Consider the following 18,686-nt stretch of genomic DNA (forward strand, 5'->3'; position numbering starts at 1 on the left):
GCTGTATACAACTTTTATACGGTTCTTTGTTGGTGGTGCACGACTGAAATTCGTTTTATACGCTCTAGTACTGAACCAGTATCTCTTGAAGAACAACGTTTTGCCTAGGTCATTGGCATTAAAGCCCTCTCGGAAATAGTACCAGAAGAACCACTTAAGGTTTGACCTAAGCGCTGTTTTATGGCTTTTCTCACCTTCTCAGGTTGACTTGACTGTACCCAATTAAAACAATACAGGGTGATTAATACAGTAACAGTCTAACATAGTCTTTTTCATGTGATTTGATATAGTTTTATGAAAGTCTGAATATCTTGAGATTAGTCGGTTGTTTATGATGATGTTTTGAAACTTAGAGTTCTAATTTCAAATCACCGATCGGAGCTTTGGTTTTTGAGTTATTGAATATTGGTTTCTGGCTAATAAGTACTCAATAATGGTGGAAAATTTGAGATTTCTGTACTAGTATTTCTTAACATTTTCTTGTTAAATTTTCAAGTTTACAACCACAATTGTATTGATTATCAAAGTAAGATAAGATTAGATAACGTTTATTTGTTTTCTTTTTAACTGTTTTTGATTGGCAAAATTGGTTTTCTCCCTGTTAAAAACTACTGAAGATGAACGGGGCGAGAAACAGGTGAAAGAAGCGGAAATGGTTCCGGTACCATCGTATGCAGCACGAGCCGAATGTTCATGGGTGGAACACTTTGTAATTTTGTATTTCCAAGTACAGTTAGTTTTTTTTTTAATGAGACTGTACTTATTCTAGTATGACCAATTAAACTTGTTTGCTGCTTAATTATCATTACTTTTTTTTTTAGTTCAGTGAAATTAATAAATATAAAACTGTATTGGAGCATCAATGAACAAAATCCTAACAAAAACTTCCCAACTAAAAATAAGAATATTTTATTAGTTTTCCAACCAAATTTTCAAAGATAAAATTAAATTTTCAAAAAGTGACGTGACTAATTTTGACAGGTGTCAAGTAGTATTTAGAGTGTTGCATGGTCAGAATTGCATTATCAACGTCACGTGACGTGTGTTTTACAATTCCAGCTTTTACAAAACTGTCTAAAATTGATTTAGCAAATTTCTACAGTTCAAACTATGTTTTGTGGTCACGTGACTGTTTTTGACAGATGTCAACTGACCTTTACAGGGTTGCAAGCTCACAAATTGGATCATCAAAGTCACGTGACGTATGTCTCTTATAATTTCAACTTGACTTTGACTCAAAATTTTATTTACCAAATTTTCAACGATTAAACTATACATTTTAAATGTCACGTGACTAGTTTTGACAAGTGTGAACTGTCCTTTACAGTGTTGCAAGCTCAGAAATGCATTATCAAAGTCACGTGACGTGTATTTTACAATTTCATCTTTTACGATTGTTTAAATTTTATTTATCAATTTTTCACAATTTAAACTATATTTTATGGTCACGTGATTGTTTTTTTACAGTGTTTGCCAACTGGCTTTTACAGTGTTGCAAGATCATAAAATTGGATTATCAAAGTCACGTGACATATGGTCTTACAGTTTACAATGACAAATTGAAATATACGAAGATAAATAGTAGGTTAATAAGGAGGATAAAGTTTCCTACCAATTTAAATTTTTATAGTTTTTTAATAACTTGATGATCCTTTATAGGGAAAAGTGCGCTAAGGCAAAGTTGTAGAGGATAAAATTCTCTACAACTTTCTATTTGTACAGTTTTTTGGTATCTTTCCAAATAACAAAGATATGATTGATTGAATGGAGAGTAGTAAGTATTTTTGTGCTTGAAGGGTTTTTAATCAAATATCTCCTTTAGTTGACCCTATACGGAAAAAGTGCACTAAAGCAATGTGGTAGAGAATAAATTTCCCTATAACTGTCCTATTTTATTTATTTTTTATCTTTCCAAAAAACAGAGATGTGATTGGTTGAATTAAGCATGAGGTTTTAGAAACAATAACAAAAATTACACTTTTAAAAAACTGATTTTAAATCTTTTCTTGCTGGTTTTTAAAAGTACTGATACTGGAAACACTGTTGTCAAAACAAGCAAAGACAGCAAGGAAAACTTTATAAGTCTTTAGCAAACCTCAACTTAAAAGTAGTTTCAAACTGAGCTAAAATCGATGTTTTAAGTTTACTCAGGATAATCAGTAGTTACTTTGGAAAAAGCTACAAGAAACCAAAAAATGACGGACTTCTTTGAAAGCAAACTTGGAAATGCCCAAACTGTTGAATCTGGACAAGAACAATTTACGGTTTTGTCTAGTTCTTAGCTCTTTTTTCAAAAGCTCTTCTTCGAAAAATAACATTTCCTACCTGAATTACTTTATAACAAAAATGTTTGGTTTTTTTTTAATTAATATTAAAATCTTATTTGCAGGGGACTGAAGATGACAGAATAACGTTCACCACAGCAGATGACAGTCAAACCAAAACCATTCTTTTTCCCGACATTCGTTTGGTTGACGGACCCAGCATTTTGGCTGGAAGACTTCAAGTCAAAGTAAACGAAAAATGGAGGAGCGTTTGCACCAATTCCAAAAAGTACGTCATTATTAACATTTTAGGGACAAAATGTAGCCAAAATGGATGTAAAACACTTTTTGCTCAATCCCTACAAATCACTTACTATAGAGAGTAATTCAAATTCGACCCTTACCATTAGGATCTCGAAAACTGTAAGAGATGAAATCAATTGCAATATCTGGTAAAGTGTCAAAAATAGAATATTTTCAGTGACAAAATGGCGGCAGTTACAGCAAAACGGATACCAGATTCGTGTTTTCCATGCCAGAATTAGTTAAAATAGCCACCTTGACCGGTTTAAATCCGATATGATGGCGGTCAGTATAGTAGGCCAAAAAAAATCTCCATTTGGACAAAATTTGGGGACATTATTCCAAAAAATCACCAATAACTTGATTATTTGAAACATTCCGTATAAACACGTCCTATGATCGTAGGTAGCTAATAAATGGACTATCACGTGACGTGGAGCGGGTACTGCTAAGTTACCCCGTTTGGCCGCTAGAGGACGTCAAACTTAATTATCTTTTTTCGGACATTTTTCTAAATATCTCGGAAATGGTTTGAGTTAGCAGTGTGAAATTTTTTATCTTGGATGCCCCTCAAAGAACTGCAACTTTTATTAAATATAACATTTTTCCGTGCAACGCACTGATTGACCTTGAAAAATAAAAAACTAGATTTTTGACATATTTTGAGGGGTAACTCCATGAATTTTTTGGAAAATTTTTGAATTTTGAAAATTGTCTTCAACTGCCTTAAATAGTTTAAATTAACATTAGAAATGTGACGTAACATGTCATTTCTAAAAATTTAATTTTTTAAGAGGGCCATGACTGGAAAACTGTCAAAAATTTCCTAATTTCAAGGTCAGTGACAAAATGGCGGCAGTTACAGCAAAACGGACCCCAGATTCGTGTTCCCCATGCTAGAATTAGTTAAAATGACTACCTTGACACGTCTAAATCCAATATGGCGGCGGTCAGTATAGTAGGCCAAAAAAACCTCCATTTAGACTAAAATTGGGGACATTATTCCAAAAAATCACGAATAACTTGATTATTTGAAACATTCCGTATAAACACGTCCTATGATCGTAGGTAGCTAATAAATGGGGCTATCACGTGACGTAGAGCGGGTACTGCTAAGTTGCCCCAGTTAGCCGCTAGAGGGCGTCAAACTTGATTACCTTTTTTCGGTTATTTTTATTAATATGTCGAAAACGGTTTGAGTTAGCAGTGTGACATTTTTACCACGTGTGCCCCTCAAAAAGACGCAACTTTTACTAAATATAACATTTTTCCGTACAACGCACCGTTTGACCTTGAAAAATAAAAAACTAGATTTTTGACATATTTTGAGGGGTAACCCAATGAATTTTTTGGAAAATTTTTGAATTTTGAAAATTGTCTTCAACTGCCTTAAATAGTTTAAATTAACATTAGAAACGTGACGTAACATGTCATTTCTAGAAATGTAATTTTTTAAGAGGGCCATGACTGGAAAACTGTCAAAAATTTCCTAATTTCAAGGTCAGTGACAAAATAATGACAGTTACAGCAAAACGGACCCCAGATTCGTGTTCTCCATGCTAGAATTAGTTAAAATGACTACCTTGACACGACTAAATCCAATATGGCGGCGGTCAGTATAGTAGGCCAAAAAAACCTTCATTTGTACAAAATTTCGGTGCAGTTTTTCCAAAAATCGCGAATAACATGATTATTTGAAACAATTCGTAGAGACACATCCTATGCTTGTAGGTAGATAATGAATTTGGCTATCACGTGACGTAGAGCGGGTACTGCCAAGTTGCCCCGTTCGGCCGCTAGAGGGCGTCTTAAGCTTAGAAATAAAAACAAAAAATCAAGTTTTAAACCGTATTTGGTTGCGCAACTGTGCCCCAATTTAAACTTTCTCTTATAGTTTCCGAAATCCAAACGGAATTTGTATTACCCTGGAATTTGAATTACTTTGTATAAATAATCAAGAATTAATTAACAATTAAAAAATTATATAGTTGGACTATCGCCGATATGGAAACAGCTTGTCGTCAATTAGGCTTCCAGGGTGGCAGTTTCTTCCAGTGGTTCAACAGACAAATGCCCGTAAAACCACGGGTACTATTCGAGGAACCAAAGTGTGCTGGTACTGAAGGAACCCTGCAAGAATGCAGTTGGAACGAGCACCAAATGGGTTCGGGGGTTTGTGACTACCATCCTGATTTGGGATTAGAATGCCAGGCGCGTCATGATAATCCTAAATCATACTGGAGGGGAATTCGGTAAGATATTATGGAAAAAAATACTTAACATTACAATTATATTGAATTTAGTAAACAGAATAGGTACTATGTAACTTGATAGAGATAGAAATAGAGATTTAAACAAGACAGACAGAAAGAAAAGTAAGTTAAAGGGTGACAAGGAAAAACATTTCCTTTCTATTCCCTTACAGAGTTCCATTGCAGGGTCCAAACTAGGAAATTCTGTTTTAAGACAGTTAATTATATTAACAATTTAATTGAATAAATTATAAATTGATTTACAGGGTTGTACTGTATGTTTTTTTGAATTTAAATCCTCTTGAAAAATGATAACCACTTTTTTTTGGAGTTTTTGAGCAACCTGCTACCAAATGACCAAAAAACATACAAAAATATAACAAAAAAGCATTTTGTCAGGAAAAATATACACTTTTTAAGATACACGGTGTGTCAAATATGATATTCTATTTTGGGTTTCAGGAGCTTTTTCCATTGCACCAGTGGCGGAAATTTTACGTAAATATCAGTTTTTTAGTCAAGTTTCATATAAATTTTCTATTGACAAGACAGGTTTTATCATTTTCATGTTCATTTCCTGTTTTTAGGTCAATTACCAAGTTCCAAAATTCTAAAATATACAGACTGTCCCATTTAAAGTAAGTCTGGACCACAAATTGGGCTTTTAAAGTTCAACAGTGCAAATGGCGGTTTCACTACAATTCTGTGGGAAAAATAACGATAAATTTGACAGTAAATATCTCAGAAAATGTCTCAAAATCAGAAATTTTTATTGAGAATCGCCATTTTTTCATGGATAGTAAAGTGACTCACTCTGTATATCCTATAATAGTTTCTCAGAATTATATTTTAACAAATTAAGGGAGATACAGGGGGAAACACGTTAGTGTCACTTTAACCGCCAAATTAATTTTCAAAAATGTCTCAAAATCAGAAATTTTTATTGAGAATCGCCATTTTTTCATGGATAGTAAAGTAACTCACTCTGTATATCCTATAATAGTTTCCCAGAATTATATTTTAACAAATTAAGGGAGATACAGGGTGAAACACGTTAGTGTCACTTTAACCGCCAAATTAATTTTCAAAAATGTCTCAAAATCAGAAATTTTTATTGAGAATCGCCATTTTTTCATGGATAGTAAAGTAACTCACTCTGTATATCCTATAATAGTTTCCCAGAATTATATTTTAACAAATTAAGGGAGATACAGGGTGAAACACGTTAGTGTCACTTTAACCGCCAAATTAATTTAAAAAAAAGTCTCAAAATCAGAAATTTTTATTGAGAATCACCATTATTTCAGGTATAGTAAAGTGACTCACTCTGTATATCCTATAATAGTTTCTCAGAATTATATTTTAACAAATTAAGGGAGATACAGGGGGAAACACGTTAGTGTCACTTTAACCGCCAAATTAATTTTCAAAAATGTCTCAAAATCAGAAATTTTTATTGAGAATCGCCATTTTTTCATGGATAGTAAAGTAACTCACTCTGTATATCCTATAATAGTTTCCCAGAATTATATTTTAACAAATTAAGGGAGATACAGGGTGAAACACGTTAGTGTCACTTTAACCGCCAAATTAATTTTTAAAAATGTCTCAAAATCAGAAATTTTCATTGAGAATCGCCATTTTTTCATGGATAGTAAAGTAACTCACTCTGTATATCCGGAGGGCGAAGTTTCCTATAACTTTCCTTATTTGCACCTTTTTGTAGTCTCAAGGTGGTCATGGGTGTGTTCTTGAATTTTTTCAGATTTTTGCTGGTTCAAACATGGCCGCCAGAGGGCATCCTTTTTAAGAGCAATCAAACCCATAGTCAACGCCCTCTGGCGGTCATATTTAAACCGGATAAAATCTGAAAGAATTCTGGAACACACCCTTGGTCACCCTGATTTTGAACAGATTAGAATATCCCTTAAATATACAGGGTGTTACAATTTTTGACAATAAGATTTGTATTTCAGCTTTATTTGTACAATTAGTCTAGATGTCTATTGATTTGATTAATTTCAGATTTGAATATTCCGAGAACGAGAATCGCCTCTCTTACAACACCCGCTACGTTCCAGTATCATCGTCCACTTTAAAGTTTGTGAATATCTATCACGCTGGTATGGGCCGAGACCATAATTCCACCAGTGCTCTCCATATTGAAGGTGTTCCACCAGTGATGGAACAGTTAGAAATTGTCAGTTCAGCGTACAATGGAATGAACGTGACCAATCCGGGATCACCACTAGTTATTAACAATTGCACCGTGAAGAATAACAGAGGTTATGGGATATTTGTTAATTCCAGTTATGGACTTGTTCACATAGGTATGTTGACACATAGCGGGTAATTCAAGTTCGATCCTCACCATTGGTCGAAAAAAATGTCACACTGCTAACTCAAACCGTTTTCGAGATATTTAGAAAAATGTCCGAAAAAAAGATAATCAAGTTTGACGCCCTCTAGTGGCCAAACGGGGCAACTTAGCAGCGCCCGCTCCACGTCACGTGATATCCGCATTCATTAGCTATCTACGATCATAGGACGTGTTTGTACGTGGTGTTTCAAATAATCAAGTTATTTGCGATTATTTGGGAAATTGCTCGCAAATTTTGTCCAAATGAAGGTTTTCATTGGTTTAATATACTGCTCGCCGCCATATTGGATTTAGACCTGTCAAGGTGGCCATTTTAACTAATTCTGGCATGGAGAACACGAATTTGTTGTCTGTTTTGCTGTAATTGGCATTTTGTCACTGACCTTGAAATGAGGACATTTTTGACAGTTTTCCAGACATTGAACCCTTAATTACAACTGTCCAAATATTATTTCTCAATTTTCCAAAGTTTAAACTGAGTTTTGAAGGTCACGTGACTGTTTTTGACAATATCAACTGGCCTTTACAGTGTAGCAAGCTCAAAAATTGAGTTATCCAAGTCACGTGACGTGTATTTTGCAATTTAAGTTTTTACAACTGTCCAAATTCTATTTATCAATTTTCCAAAGTTTAAACTGTGTTTTGAAGGTCACATGACTGTTTTTGACAACGTCAACTGACCTTTACAGGGTTGCAAGCTCAAAAATTGAATTGTCCATGTCATGTGACCTGTAGTTTGCCATTTAAGTTTTTACAACTGTCCAAATTTTATTCATCAATTTTTCAAAGTTTAAATTGCGTTTTGAAGATCACGTGACTGTTTTTGACAACGTCAATTGGCCTTTACAGTGTTGCAAGCTCAAGACATAAAATTTTCTTTTACACTGATCAAATTCCTTCTTGAAGCAGTTTTATGAATAAATTTATCAATTACTTTGACATCAAACTGCGGTGTAAAACCTGCTTTATAGTTTCCGAGATTTCAATGATGAGGATCCAATTTGTATTGGTCTGTATTTGAAAAATTATAGAGGAAAACATTTCTAGATGGATGTATTGTGAACGATAATGGAGGAGATGGTGTGCGTTACGTCAAAGGTGACGAGCGACCCGATGAAACTTTGGACAGAAGAGGATACAGTGATTTCTGTCAAGGAGCAGTAACTTCAAGCCAAGTATACCCAATCTACGTTTACGCAGAGCAGAGCATACAGCGCCGTTCATCTCACACGTGCAACAAAAAGTTTGCCACCAAATACGGTCATATTTTCACTTTGGACTTTATCAGAACCGTAACGAGCAGAAACGATAGCGCATCTTTGGAAGTTTATGACGGTTCTGACGTGAATAATAGATTGCTGCAAATAATTTCAGTGCGCAACAACACCCGTCCTCAAAGCATGACCACTTTTAGCAACCAAATCTATATTGTTTTCAAAGCGGATGCCAATACTGATACCACAGTGTTTTTGAGGTTAATATCCGGTGTGGGGAAAGCTTTTGATTTAAACGTGACCAATTCGGATGTGTCCGATAACATTGGACGTGGCATCGCCGTGGACAATCTCAGATCCCAAGTGCACGTGCACAAATCTTCAATATCCAAAAACGAACACGTGGCAGGAATACACGTAACCAGCGGCGTAGGAGACATCAACGTCACAGAAAGTCGAGTGAGTTTCAACGAAGGAGATGGAATCAACATCACTTACACGGGAGGAGCTAGGAATATATCGAGAAGTTCAATTAGCAGCAACAAAGGCTACGGAGTGGCAATCTGGTTGAACAACACCAAAGAAACTGAGTTTCTTTTTGTGAACCAAACTAGTGTAGTGCAGTACAACGAAATTTATAAAAACTTAGGAATTGGAGTGCTTCACGGTAACTACTGCGGTCCTGGTCTGTTTAATTTTACTGGGAACTCATTCACCAACTGCATCGGAGATGCCCTAGAAATACTGTCATGTTGGCAGCAAAGCGATTACTTGACTAACCTTCAAGTGGGACACAACAAGTTCATAGGAAACGAGAAAGTTGCCTTAAAAATTTATCCAGCTGTAAACCTTAAAGCGAATATAGAGTACAACCATTTTAGGCAAGGTACTCTAGGGGCGTTACTCATTAAAAACAAACCTTTAGAAGAGTTTAATGTGCTTAAAAACGATATTCTAGTGCAACAAAACTATTTCCTAAACAACACAGGTATTTTTGCGGTCAACTTGGCCTTGTCACCTTATGCGGAAGGGCAGTATTTGCTATTCACCAGGAATTTTGTTAAAAACAACAGAATTACCGAACCTTTCCAGCCTTCGGATGGTTCAGTGTCCAATTTGAACCCCAGAAGCAGGGTTGCCGCTCCTATTGTAGTGGGTTCAAGTAACGTGGAAGTATTTAGAAACATTATTGAAAACCCGGACTCTAAATATGAAATCGGTAGTCATTTGGAAGACCAGAGTAAAATTATTAATGCAACCTTTAATTGGTTGGGATCTTCCAACGATCAGGAGATATATCACAAAATTTTCCACAGGTACGACCGCTACAATTTGGCTAAAATTGTTTTTGTGCCGTTTCTGTTGCACAACTCCCATCCTTTAACAACTAAATTCAACCCGAATCAATTGTACATTCCTAAATTCAGCACGTCTGACTCTGATAAAGTGGGAGGAGAGATTGAAGGGGAAGAAACTCTCTCAAGAGGGGAGTATACTGTTGAAAGGGATATTACAATTCGGCCTGGAGGAAAACTGAGCATTGAACCTGGAGTAACACTGCGGTTTCCTCCTTCAATTGGAATGATGGTGGGGGGACGGTTGGAAGCTAGAGGCAATGAACCAGACAGCATCCAATTTACCTTGAAAGAAAACATAGTGCATCCTCCAGAAAATGAAAGTCTTGGTGCCATAATTGAGACAGAAACTGAGGTGGTACAACTAGAACCTAAAATACCTATTAGATTGTTGGGAGGAAATTCCGAAACGGAAGGAAGGTTGCAGCTAAAAATTAACGGACAATGGGGAACTGTTTGTAATTACGGATGGACTGTTCAGGATGCAGCCTTAGTCTGTCAGCAATTGGGATACGTTTTGAACCCAAACGATTGGTATATAGAAAGAAATGAAATTCCTGATGCTGGCAAAAGTGAACCAGTCATTTTATCCAACGTGGATTGTCAGGATTATGACTTGGATATTACCAAATGCCAGGCAGAAACTACGGTAGACTTCTCCAATTCCTGCGACCACGATAATGACGTGGGGATCAGGTGTTACAAAACGTCATGGGCTGGAGTACGTTTCGGAGCTGTGGCGGAAAGAGCAGACCTTCAATATGTAACCATAGAGCAAAGTGGTCTTCTCGACTATGCGACCAACACTTTCAAGCCGGCTCTCCAGTTGGATTTCGCACGACAAAACCTTGAAAATGTTAGGGTGATCAACAATTTCTTTCACGGTTTAGGAGTAATGTACAGCAACATATACACTGATGACTCGGTGAATATAATCAAAAACTCCGAATTTACGAACAACAGAGGTGCTGGAATCAGCGTGAAACAACTCGGTCTTACACTGCAAAGCAACAAGATTGAAAACAACTTTATTGGAATCGAACATAACCCCACTTTATCCGGCTTACAGCAACGGGAATTGGCTGGATGGTTTACCCGGAACGACGAAGAACTCCACTATACTCCTTTGCAAGTTCCTGAATTGAGTGACGAGAATAACATTGAAGTTCAACGGGGGGAGACGAAATATTTGGTGACTTCTTCCGTAGAGGAAAACACTGAAAGAAGCTACAAAGTTGTATGTGAACCTGGCTGGGTACTGGGAATTCAACTGTTAAACCCCATTGAAAATCGCAGTACAGAAAACATCATTATATTTGATTCTCTCTCCACCAATTCCAACTCAGATATTTGGGTTGTCAGAAGAGACTTAACCGTATTCCCTACCACATCCAGTGCTCATGGAATTATCATCAAATACATTAGTGGTACCAGTTCTTTAGGAGGAACAGTAATAGTGTTGAGCACCATAAGAGCTCCAGTGCAAAATATTTACAAAAAACGTGTAAGAGGACCAGTTCCTACCCTAACAGTTACCAACACCATAATTAGGAACAATATGTTTGGGGTTCAAGCCTCGTACTACAACAGGCATTTAGACGAACTGGGTAATCACTTTATGAGGCACTCTAATGAGTCTATGAACTTCCTCAATTGCCAAATCACTCACAACTTGCACGAGGCAATTTTTGTGCATTCACCCAACTGGGATTTGCATCGCAGCAATTTGTCACAGATCGTCATAATGATGAATAAAAGCACCATAGCTGATAACGGCAGAGGATTCTATCAATTTTCTAGAGACATGAGGGCATCCAATAATTTGTTCCATTACGTTTTGCAGGATAACACTATCGAAAGGAACAAAGGGGATGGGTTCAACGTTGCTCTGCCCTATGTATGGCAATATAATGAAAATTTCACCCATTTCATTTTTATGGACAATAACACTTTTGTAAACAATCGAAACTTTGCTTTTGACATAGACGGGCATTTCACTGAAGTCAACATCACTTCTAATGTTTTCAAAGAAAATAAGTGTAGAGACGGGTTGTTAAGCGTCAAGGGTATGGAAAAGAAACTTTTGATTGTAAATAACCGTTTTCTGGAGAATAACTGCAAACACGTGGTGTTATTCAGTTGCAATAGCCAGTCTGAAATACTCGGCACTATTCCTGCCGTTTTCTACAACAACGAGCTGCGAAACAATAAGTATATGGCCCTGTTGAGATCTTTTGGTGTACTCCAAAAAGCGCAAGATCCGAAATTTACACTGGGTTTTAAAGGAATACAGAAAGTGAACATTAATAGGAACATTTTTGCTGGTAACACCCTGGATTATGAACTGTTAGCAGGGATAAAAACCGCGAAAATCAACGAGTACCTCAATGTTAGAGAGAACTGGTGGGGTAGCAGTGTTGAGACAGAAATTGAAAGAAAAATTTTCGATTTTGATGACTGGAACGATCATTCCATTGCAGTGTTCATGCCGTACTTACTGGAAGAAGACTTCCATTCCAGTCATTCACTTACACTAACCAGAAACACCACCTTAGATATAAACAATCTAAAAGGACGAATTTACCAGGATTTGGTGCTAACTTCCAGGCCTGAAGCTTACGTTATCCAATCAGATTTGACTGTAATGCCTGAAGCCACTCTAACCATCAATCCGGGGGTTACACTGGAATTTGCTCCTAATATTGGAATACTAGTTTTGGGAACGTTAAAAGCTGAAGGGGTGGAAGGGAATGAAATTGTGATGAGGCCATTGAAGGAGCACGCTAATTTACTTATAGAACCAGCTCGCAAAAGGGATAAACGCGAACTGGAGCTAATGGGTCAAGAAAGTATACGGTAAGTTTTGATTACCTTAACATGTCTTCTTCTTCGTCTGACTAGGATTGCTACTGTTTGTCTCTCATTCTGTTATTTCTGTTGTTGTCAGTATATTCTCCTTTCATCTTTTCTTGTAAAGTTTATTACTTTTGTAGATGTTAGCTAATCTGTCAAGTGCATGACTATCCCATCAGTCTCTTTTCTTTGCTTTTATCCATTTGTTGATACTGGATGTTCTCTCGTATCCACTTTTAAGTGTTATTCAGTCTTCATTTCTATGTTACTCATTATCTGTTGTGTTCTTTTTGTGTTTTGTAGGTTAAAATCGGTTTCACAGTTGTTTTATACAGGATGATCCAGTTTTAAATGTCAAAAATTCAGCATTTGATAGCCCATCAAAAAATAAGTTGAGATGAATATTATTTCATTTTTCTGAAAAATGCCTGAAAATTATCTAAGGTCTTTCATATTTCAGTTTAAAAAATAGTTTTTTTGTCATTACTGTCAGACTGTTGACTGTTATTTTCCTACTCTAAATGATTCCAAAAAAAAACCACGAGATGTCTGTCACTATTGTCAGAATTGTCAAAATTTTACTAGAATTTTCAAGAATTACATTTTAACACAGTTTTCGAAACAAGACGATGTTCTGAGATTTAACAGTTATTTTGACATTGTCACTTTGTAGTCTAGCAAAATAGTATTCTGAAATCACGTGACAACTGTCACTAACGTCAAAATTGTCAAACCATGCTCTAAAGTTGCAAAAATCAGGATTTAGAAACGTTTTCTTTCAGTTTTTGATATAAAACGTGTTTCTGAGAATTGTGACAGTTATTTTGCCAATTTTCACGTGACCGTCTAGCTAAATAGTGTTCTACAATCACGGGACAAATGTCACTAACGTCAAAATTGTCAAACCATGCTCTAAAGTTGCAAAAATCAGTGTTTAGATACGTTTTCTTGCAGTATTTGATATGAGACGTGTTTCTGAGATTTATGACAGTTATTTTGACAATTGTCACTCCAGAGTCTAGCTAAATAGTCTTCTGAAATCATGTGACAACTGTCACTAACGTCAAAACTGTCAAACCATGCTCTAAAGTTGTAAAAGTCAGGATTTAGAAACGTTTTCCTGCAGTATTTGATATAAAACGTGTTCCTGAGAATTATGACAGTTATTTTGACAATTATCACGTGACGGTCTAACTAAATAGTGTTCCACAATCACGTGACAACTGTCACTAACTTCAAAACTGTCAAACCATGGTCTAAAGTTGCAAAAATCAGTATTTAGATACGTTTTCCTGCAGTATTTGATATAAAACGTGTTTCTGAGAATTATGACATTTATTTTGACAATTATCACGTGACCGTCTAGCTAAATAGTGTTTTGCAGTCATGTGACAACTGTCACTAACGTCAAAACTGTCAAACCATGCTCTAAAGTTGCAAAAATCAGGATTTAGATACGTTTTCTTGCAGTAGGCAATCGATATAAAGAGTGTTTTTGAGATTTATGATTTTTGACAATGGTCCAGGTGACTGCCTAGCTAAATTATCCTTTAAAACCACGTGATATCTGGCACTAATGTCAAAACTTAAATATTAATGAAAAAATTATAAATCTGTAATTTTGAAGTACGGTTCATCAATGATTACAATTTTTGACAACTATTACCCTGTACAATAATGAATGAATTTGTTTTGATCTACCGTTTTTTGACTGATTATTCTACCGCCATTAAATATTTTGACTTGGCAACACTGACTCTGTTTGCTTGTCCAGACGTATTCTTCTCTAGAACCAGTAGAATCAAATGTTTGTTTTCTTTTGTGATTGAAGATCTTTGGCCAATTTTCACTGTTTTGTCGAACCATGGTGTTTTGTATTCACGTTTGTTCTTTTGCGCAGAGCTTCTGCCGTTGGCTGTTGAATACAAATCTTTAACAATTTTCCAGGTCTTTTCTCTATATCTTCGATTATTTCTCAACTAAGACTGTTTAGGTTTTTTGTTAATCTGTTTTGGTGCAGTTTAATAATCCCTTCATTGCTTAGTCTTTCTATGTTCTGTTTGTCTTAACCTGATGAATACTTGAGTACTGTACTGGGATTGGTGTGTAATGTAGGTAGAGTAGAATTCTATTTGTCTACCATATTCTTGGTATTGGTCCTTTTGATTGGAATTTGATACCTCTTAAAGGTCTCTAATGCTGTCCATTTGTGCTTGAAGCCTAGAATATAGTTAATAAATAGAATTCTACTCTACTTAAGCACACGAAGTCCCAGTGCAGATTACCTTAACAAACATTCTAAATATTAGTAATTTTTCAGATTATGCCAAAATAGAGACTGCACTTTGGAAGATGAGGGTTCAGTGCCTTATGAAGGATTTCTGGAATGGTTCAATCAAACCACCCTTCAATGGGTACCAATGTGCGATTCACGATTCACGGAAAGAAATGCTCAGGTCGTGTGCAGAGACTTGGGATTTAGTCCGCTTCATGCTTTCTTCGACTTTGATGTGCGAATTGACTTTCACAGTAATTCGTTGTCGAGGATTTGGACATGGCCTGAACCTCTACAGTGTAAAGGTAAGTAGTAAATAAAAACTCTAATAATAACTCTCTAATATAAACCCTCTTTTTACAGGCACGGAGAAACGTTACGAAGACTGCCCCATAAGATTAAACGGACAACAATTTGGCCATCGACATCGTTGCGAATGGAATAGTAAATTCGTGTTCATCAACTGTAACAACAAAGCAAAACCGCCCAAATACAATTTCTGGGGTGGCATCCGATTCGCTGAACCCGATTTTGAACAACGACTTTACTCCCACAGAGTCCACGACGTCCACACTCACTCCACAATGCAAGAAGTCGAATCCGTGCTCAGATTCGTCAAGATCCACGGCGCTGGCATACTCCACAACGAAAAATCCCCAGCTATCCAAAGCATCGTACGTAGTCCGGTGATTGAATTCGTCGAAGTGACTTCTTCGGCCAGTCACGGTGTTAATTTGATCTCCCCTTCGGGAAGTATCAATCTAAGAGGAAACGACATCAGGGATTCACTAGGAGTTGGAGTGAACATCGCTTCATTGAGCGGGGAGGGCAGGGAATCGGATGAATCGAGCTTCGCTCCTTTAAAACACATGAACATCCCTTATAACTTGTTTGGGTTGCTTGATATTTGCGACACGAATAAAGAGATCAAGGTGGAAGAAAGAGTACTGGTTTACTACAAGTATGATAATCATCCTGTAAACTGTGTGAAGATCTTCCGGAGTGCCTACAATGTTAAACCTTTAGGTCTGCGCTTCCTGCAGTTTAATCTGTTTAACTCTTCAGTAGTTCATGGTAAGTTGAATATCACTTTTTCATTGTTTCTTTAGCACAATCATTTAGCAATTCAGTGTTGCCAGATCTCAGGTATTAGATACAGGCTGTTCCTTTTGAAACAAGTAAGTTAGGGTGGGTTTAGGCAACATCGCATTATTGTTTATGAAATAAAGTTTGTCCCATGGCTAGTGGCAGTGACGTAATATTTGTGGTTCTTTTTCTATTACACGTGAACTGAGCGAGATGAAAATTTGAGTTGAGTTTTTAAATTCTAACTGATTCGACGCGTTCAGAAATAACTCCGTAATTTGACAATGTGTCAACTGATCAGCATATTTACGGTGTCACGTGACAAACTGTCAAATGACTACACGGAGTGTACACTGACTATATTTCTGAACGCAAATTATTATTGACGGTTTTCTTGAATTTATTGATTTAGTTTTAATTTTTTGTGTAGTTTTGTTATTACAAATCCAATTAGTTTCGTTTCGTGTAATTTTGACAGCAGAATCATGTTTCTAAGGTAAAAACTTGCCGTTACTAAGTTTTAAATGAATAGTACCAAAATGGCGATGGTTATCCAGTAATCCACACAGTATGAGAAAAACACATTTAATCAGGTAAATTTATGTGCAATTTTACAAAAAAAATTCCATAACTCGCTTATTAAAAACTTTCTGTATAAACACACCATATAACAAAAGAAAGCTAATGAATGGGACTATCACGTGACGTTGACCGGACCAGGCTAAGATGTACCGTTTGGCCGTTAGAGGGCGTCAAAGTTGATTGTTTTTTTTTGGATATTTTCATGAATATCTCGAAAACGGTTTGAGGTATGGGGTTGGAAATTTTTACCACGTATACACCTTGATGGGAGGCAACTTTTACTGTATATGACATTTTTCTGTACAGCGTACCGTTTGATCTTGAAAAATAAAAAACTCTATTTCTGAGATTTTTTACAGGGGGTACCCCATAGATTTTTCGGAAAATTTTTGAAATTTTGGAAATTGTCTTTGGCTGCCTATATAGCTTTTGGTTAATGGTAGAAATGTGACGTGGAGCGTCACTTGTCAAAATGTCATTTTTTTTAAGGGTGCCACGCCCTAAAAACTGTCAAAATTTAAATAACTTCAAGGTCATCTCTGAAAACGTGCCAGTTAGACCAAAATAAACGTCAAATTCGTGTTCCCCAGTTTGAAATTAGTAAAAAAAAGTCACTTTAATTGAGCAAAATCCAATATGGCCGCTGATAGTATAGTAGTCCAAAAAATCCCAAATTTGAGCACAAATTTCGTGCACTTTTCCAGAAAATCGTTCATAACTCGCTTATTAAAAACATTCTGTCTAAACACATCATATAAGAAAAGAAATCTAGTTAATGGGGCTATCACGTGACGTTGACCGGACCAGGCTAAGTTGTACTGTTTAGCCGCTAGAGGTCGTCAAAATTGACTGCAGTTTTTCGTTGTTTTTTTGAATATTTCAAAAAATTGCGACGTTGCCAAGCTCCTAATCAATTACTGAACGTTTGAAAAGTTGATTTATACAGGGCGTCCAAAACAAACGAGGGATGTAATGACTCTATTATAGAGTCAAACCTTCAGTACCTTTAAATTAATTCCAGCATTATACAAGGTGTCCTATCTAAAAAAAAGCGATTTATGACACTCAAATGGTTATATTTTCCAATTTTATTGTAGAAGTGTCCCAAAGGCAACCAATGTTGCCAGGTCTAAGGAAAATTTCTCTCCTCTGATGATTTCAAACCCCATTTGGATATAAGTAAACATTTTAAATGTGCAACTTTTTCATTAAAGCAACAAAAATATTTGGGTACATACAGGGTGAGAAAAAATAATTAAGTCCTGACGTGTTATTTTGGTCATAAACTTGGAAATTGTCAAATACCTTGAAAGCTATTAAAATCTTAATGAAGCTATAAAATCACAAAACTTTCTTAAAACTAGTACAAACAGCTAAAATTCACATTAAATGTATTTTAGAGCTTCAAGAACACGATTTTTGGCAAATGTGAGCTAAATCCATGTTAACTAGACGTTTAACAGGACTTGGAAAGTGTCAGAAAATTGAATGAAAGCAAAACTAAAATAAAACAAATCTGGGGAATTTTAGTAAAATTTGGCAACTTTTTTAAGGGTTGGCAACACTGAAGTTGCTAAATTTTCTAAATAAAACTTCTAGGACTGTTTCCCTCACTGAAATTTGATATGGACTCTGATTCTGAAACTTTTGGGACACCTTGTATGTATTTATTTCAATTATTTCAAACAAATTTGCAAATACAAAATTTGGCAAACATTTTTTTACTGTGCATTTTTACAGGCATTCCAGATTTTGTTTCGCTGTACGACGGAGATATTTACAATGTGACGTCACAAATCATCGACACAATAACCATGAAGTCAACCAATCAGAAGAAGCTATTCAGGACAAGGCTTCCTAGTCTTAGCGTTAAGCTGTTTGCCAACGGAGCATCTTCGGATCATGGCTTTTTTGCCGAAATTGTCACTTTACCCATATCGGCCATAGCTTTCAGTAAGTAAATATATTCAAACAAAATTATCAATAAAACAGTTTCATAAGCGCTGTTGTCAAGTCTAGGTGTTGGTCAATATTTGGTTAAGAACTTTTAGAGCAAATTTAAAAATATTTACACTTTGGCAACAATGTAATTTTTGACTATAGCTATGACGTCAACCTAATT

General features: G+C 36.0%; 1 protein-coding gene across 1 annotated transcript in view; it reads left to right on the forward strand.

Annotated features, from left to right (window-relative positions):
• The window catches only part of bark (C-type lectin domain-containing protein bark beetle), a 42,626-nt gene that overhangs the window by 9,544 nt on the left and 14,396 nt on the right, over positions 1-18,686 (forward strand). The window contains 7 exon segments of the mRNA XM_081988870.1: positions 2,390-2,553; positions 4,556-4,819; positions 6,845-7,149; positions 8,247-12,624; positions 14,942-15,201; positions 15,260-15,970; positions 18,305-18,517. Coding sequence (XP_081844996.1) covers positions 2,390-2,553; positions 4,556-4,819; positions 6,845-7,149; positions 8,247-12,624; positions 14,942-15,201; positions 15,260-15,970; positions 18,305-18,517 — 6,295 coding nt within the window.

Source organism: Ips typographus, linkage group LG11 (assembly GCF_016097725.1).
Source record: "Ips typographus isolate SLU linkage group LG11, UJ_Ityp_2.0, whole genome shotgun sequence".
Classification (NCBI taxonomy): Eukaryota; Metazoa; Arthropoda; class Insecta; order Coleoptera; family Curculionidae; genus Ips; species Ips typographus.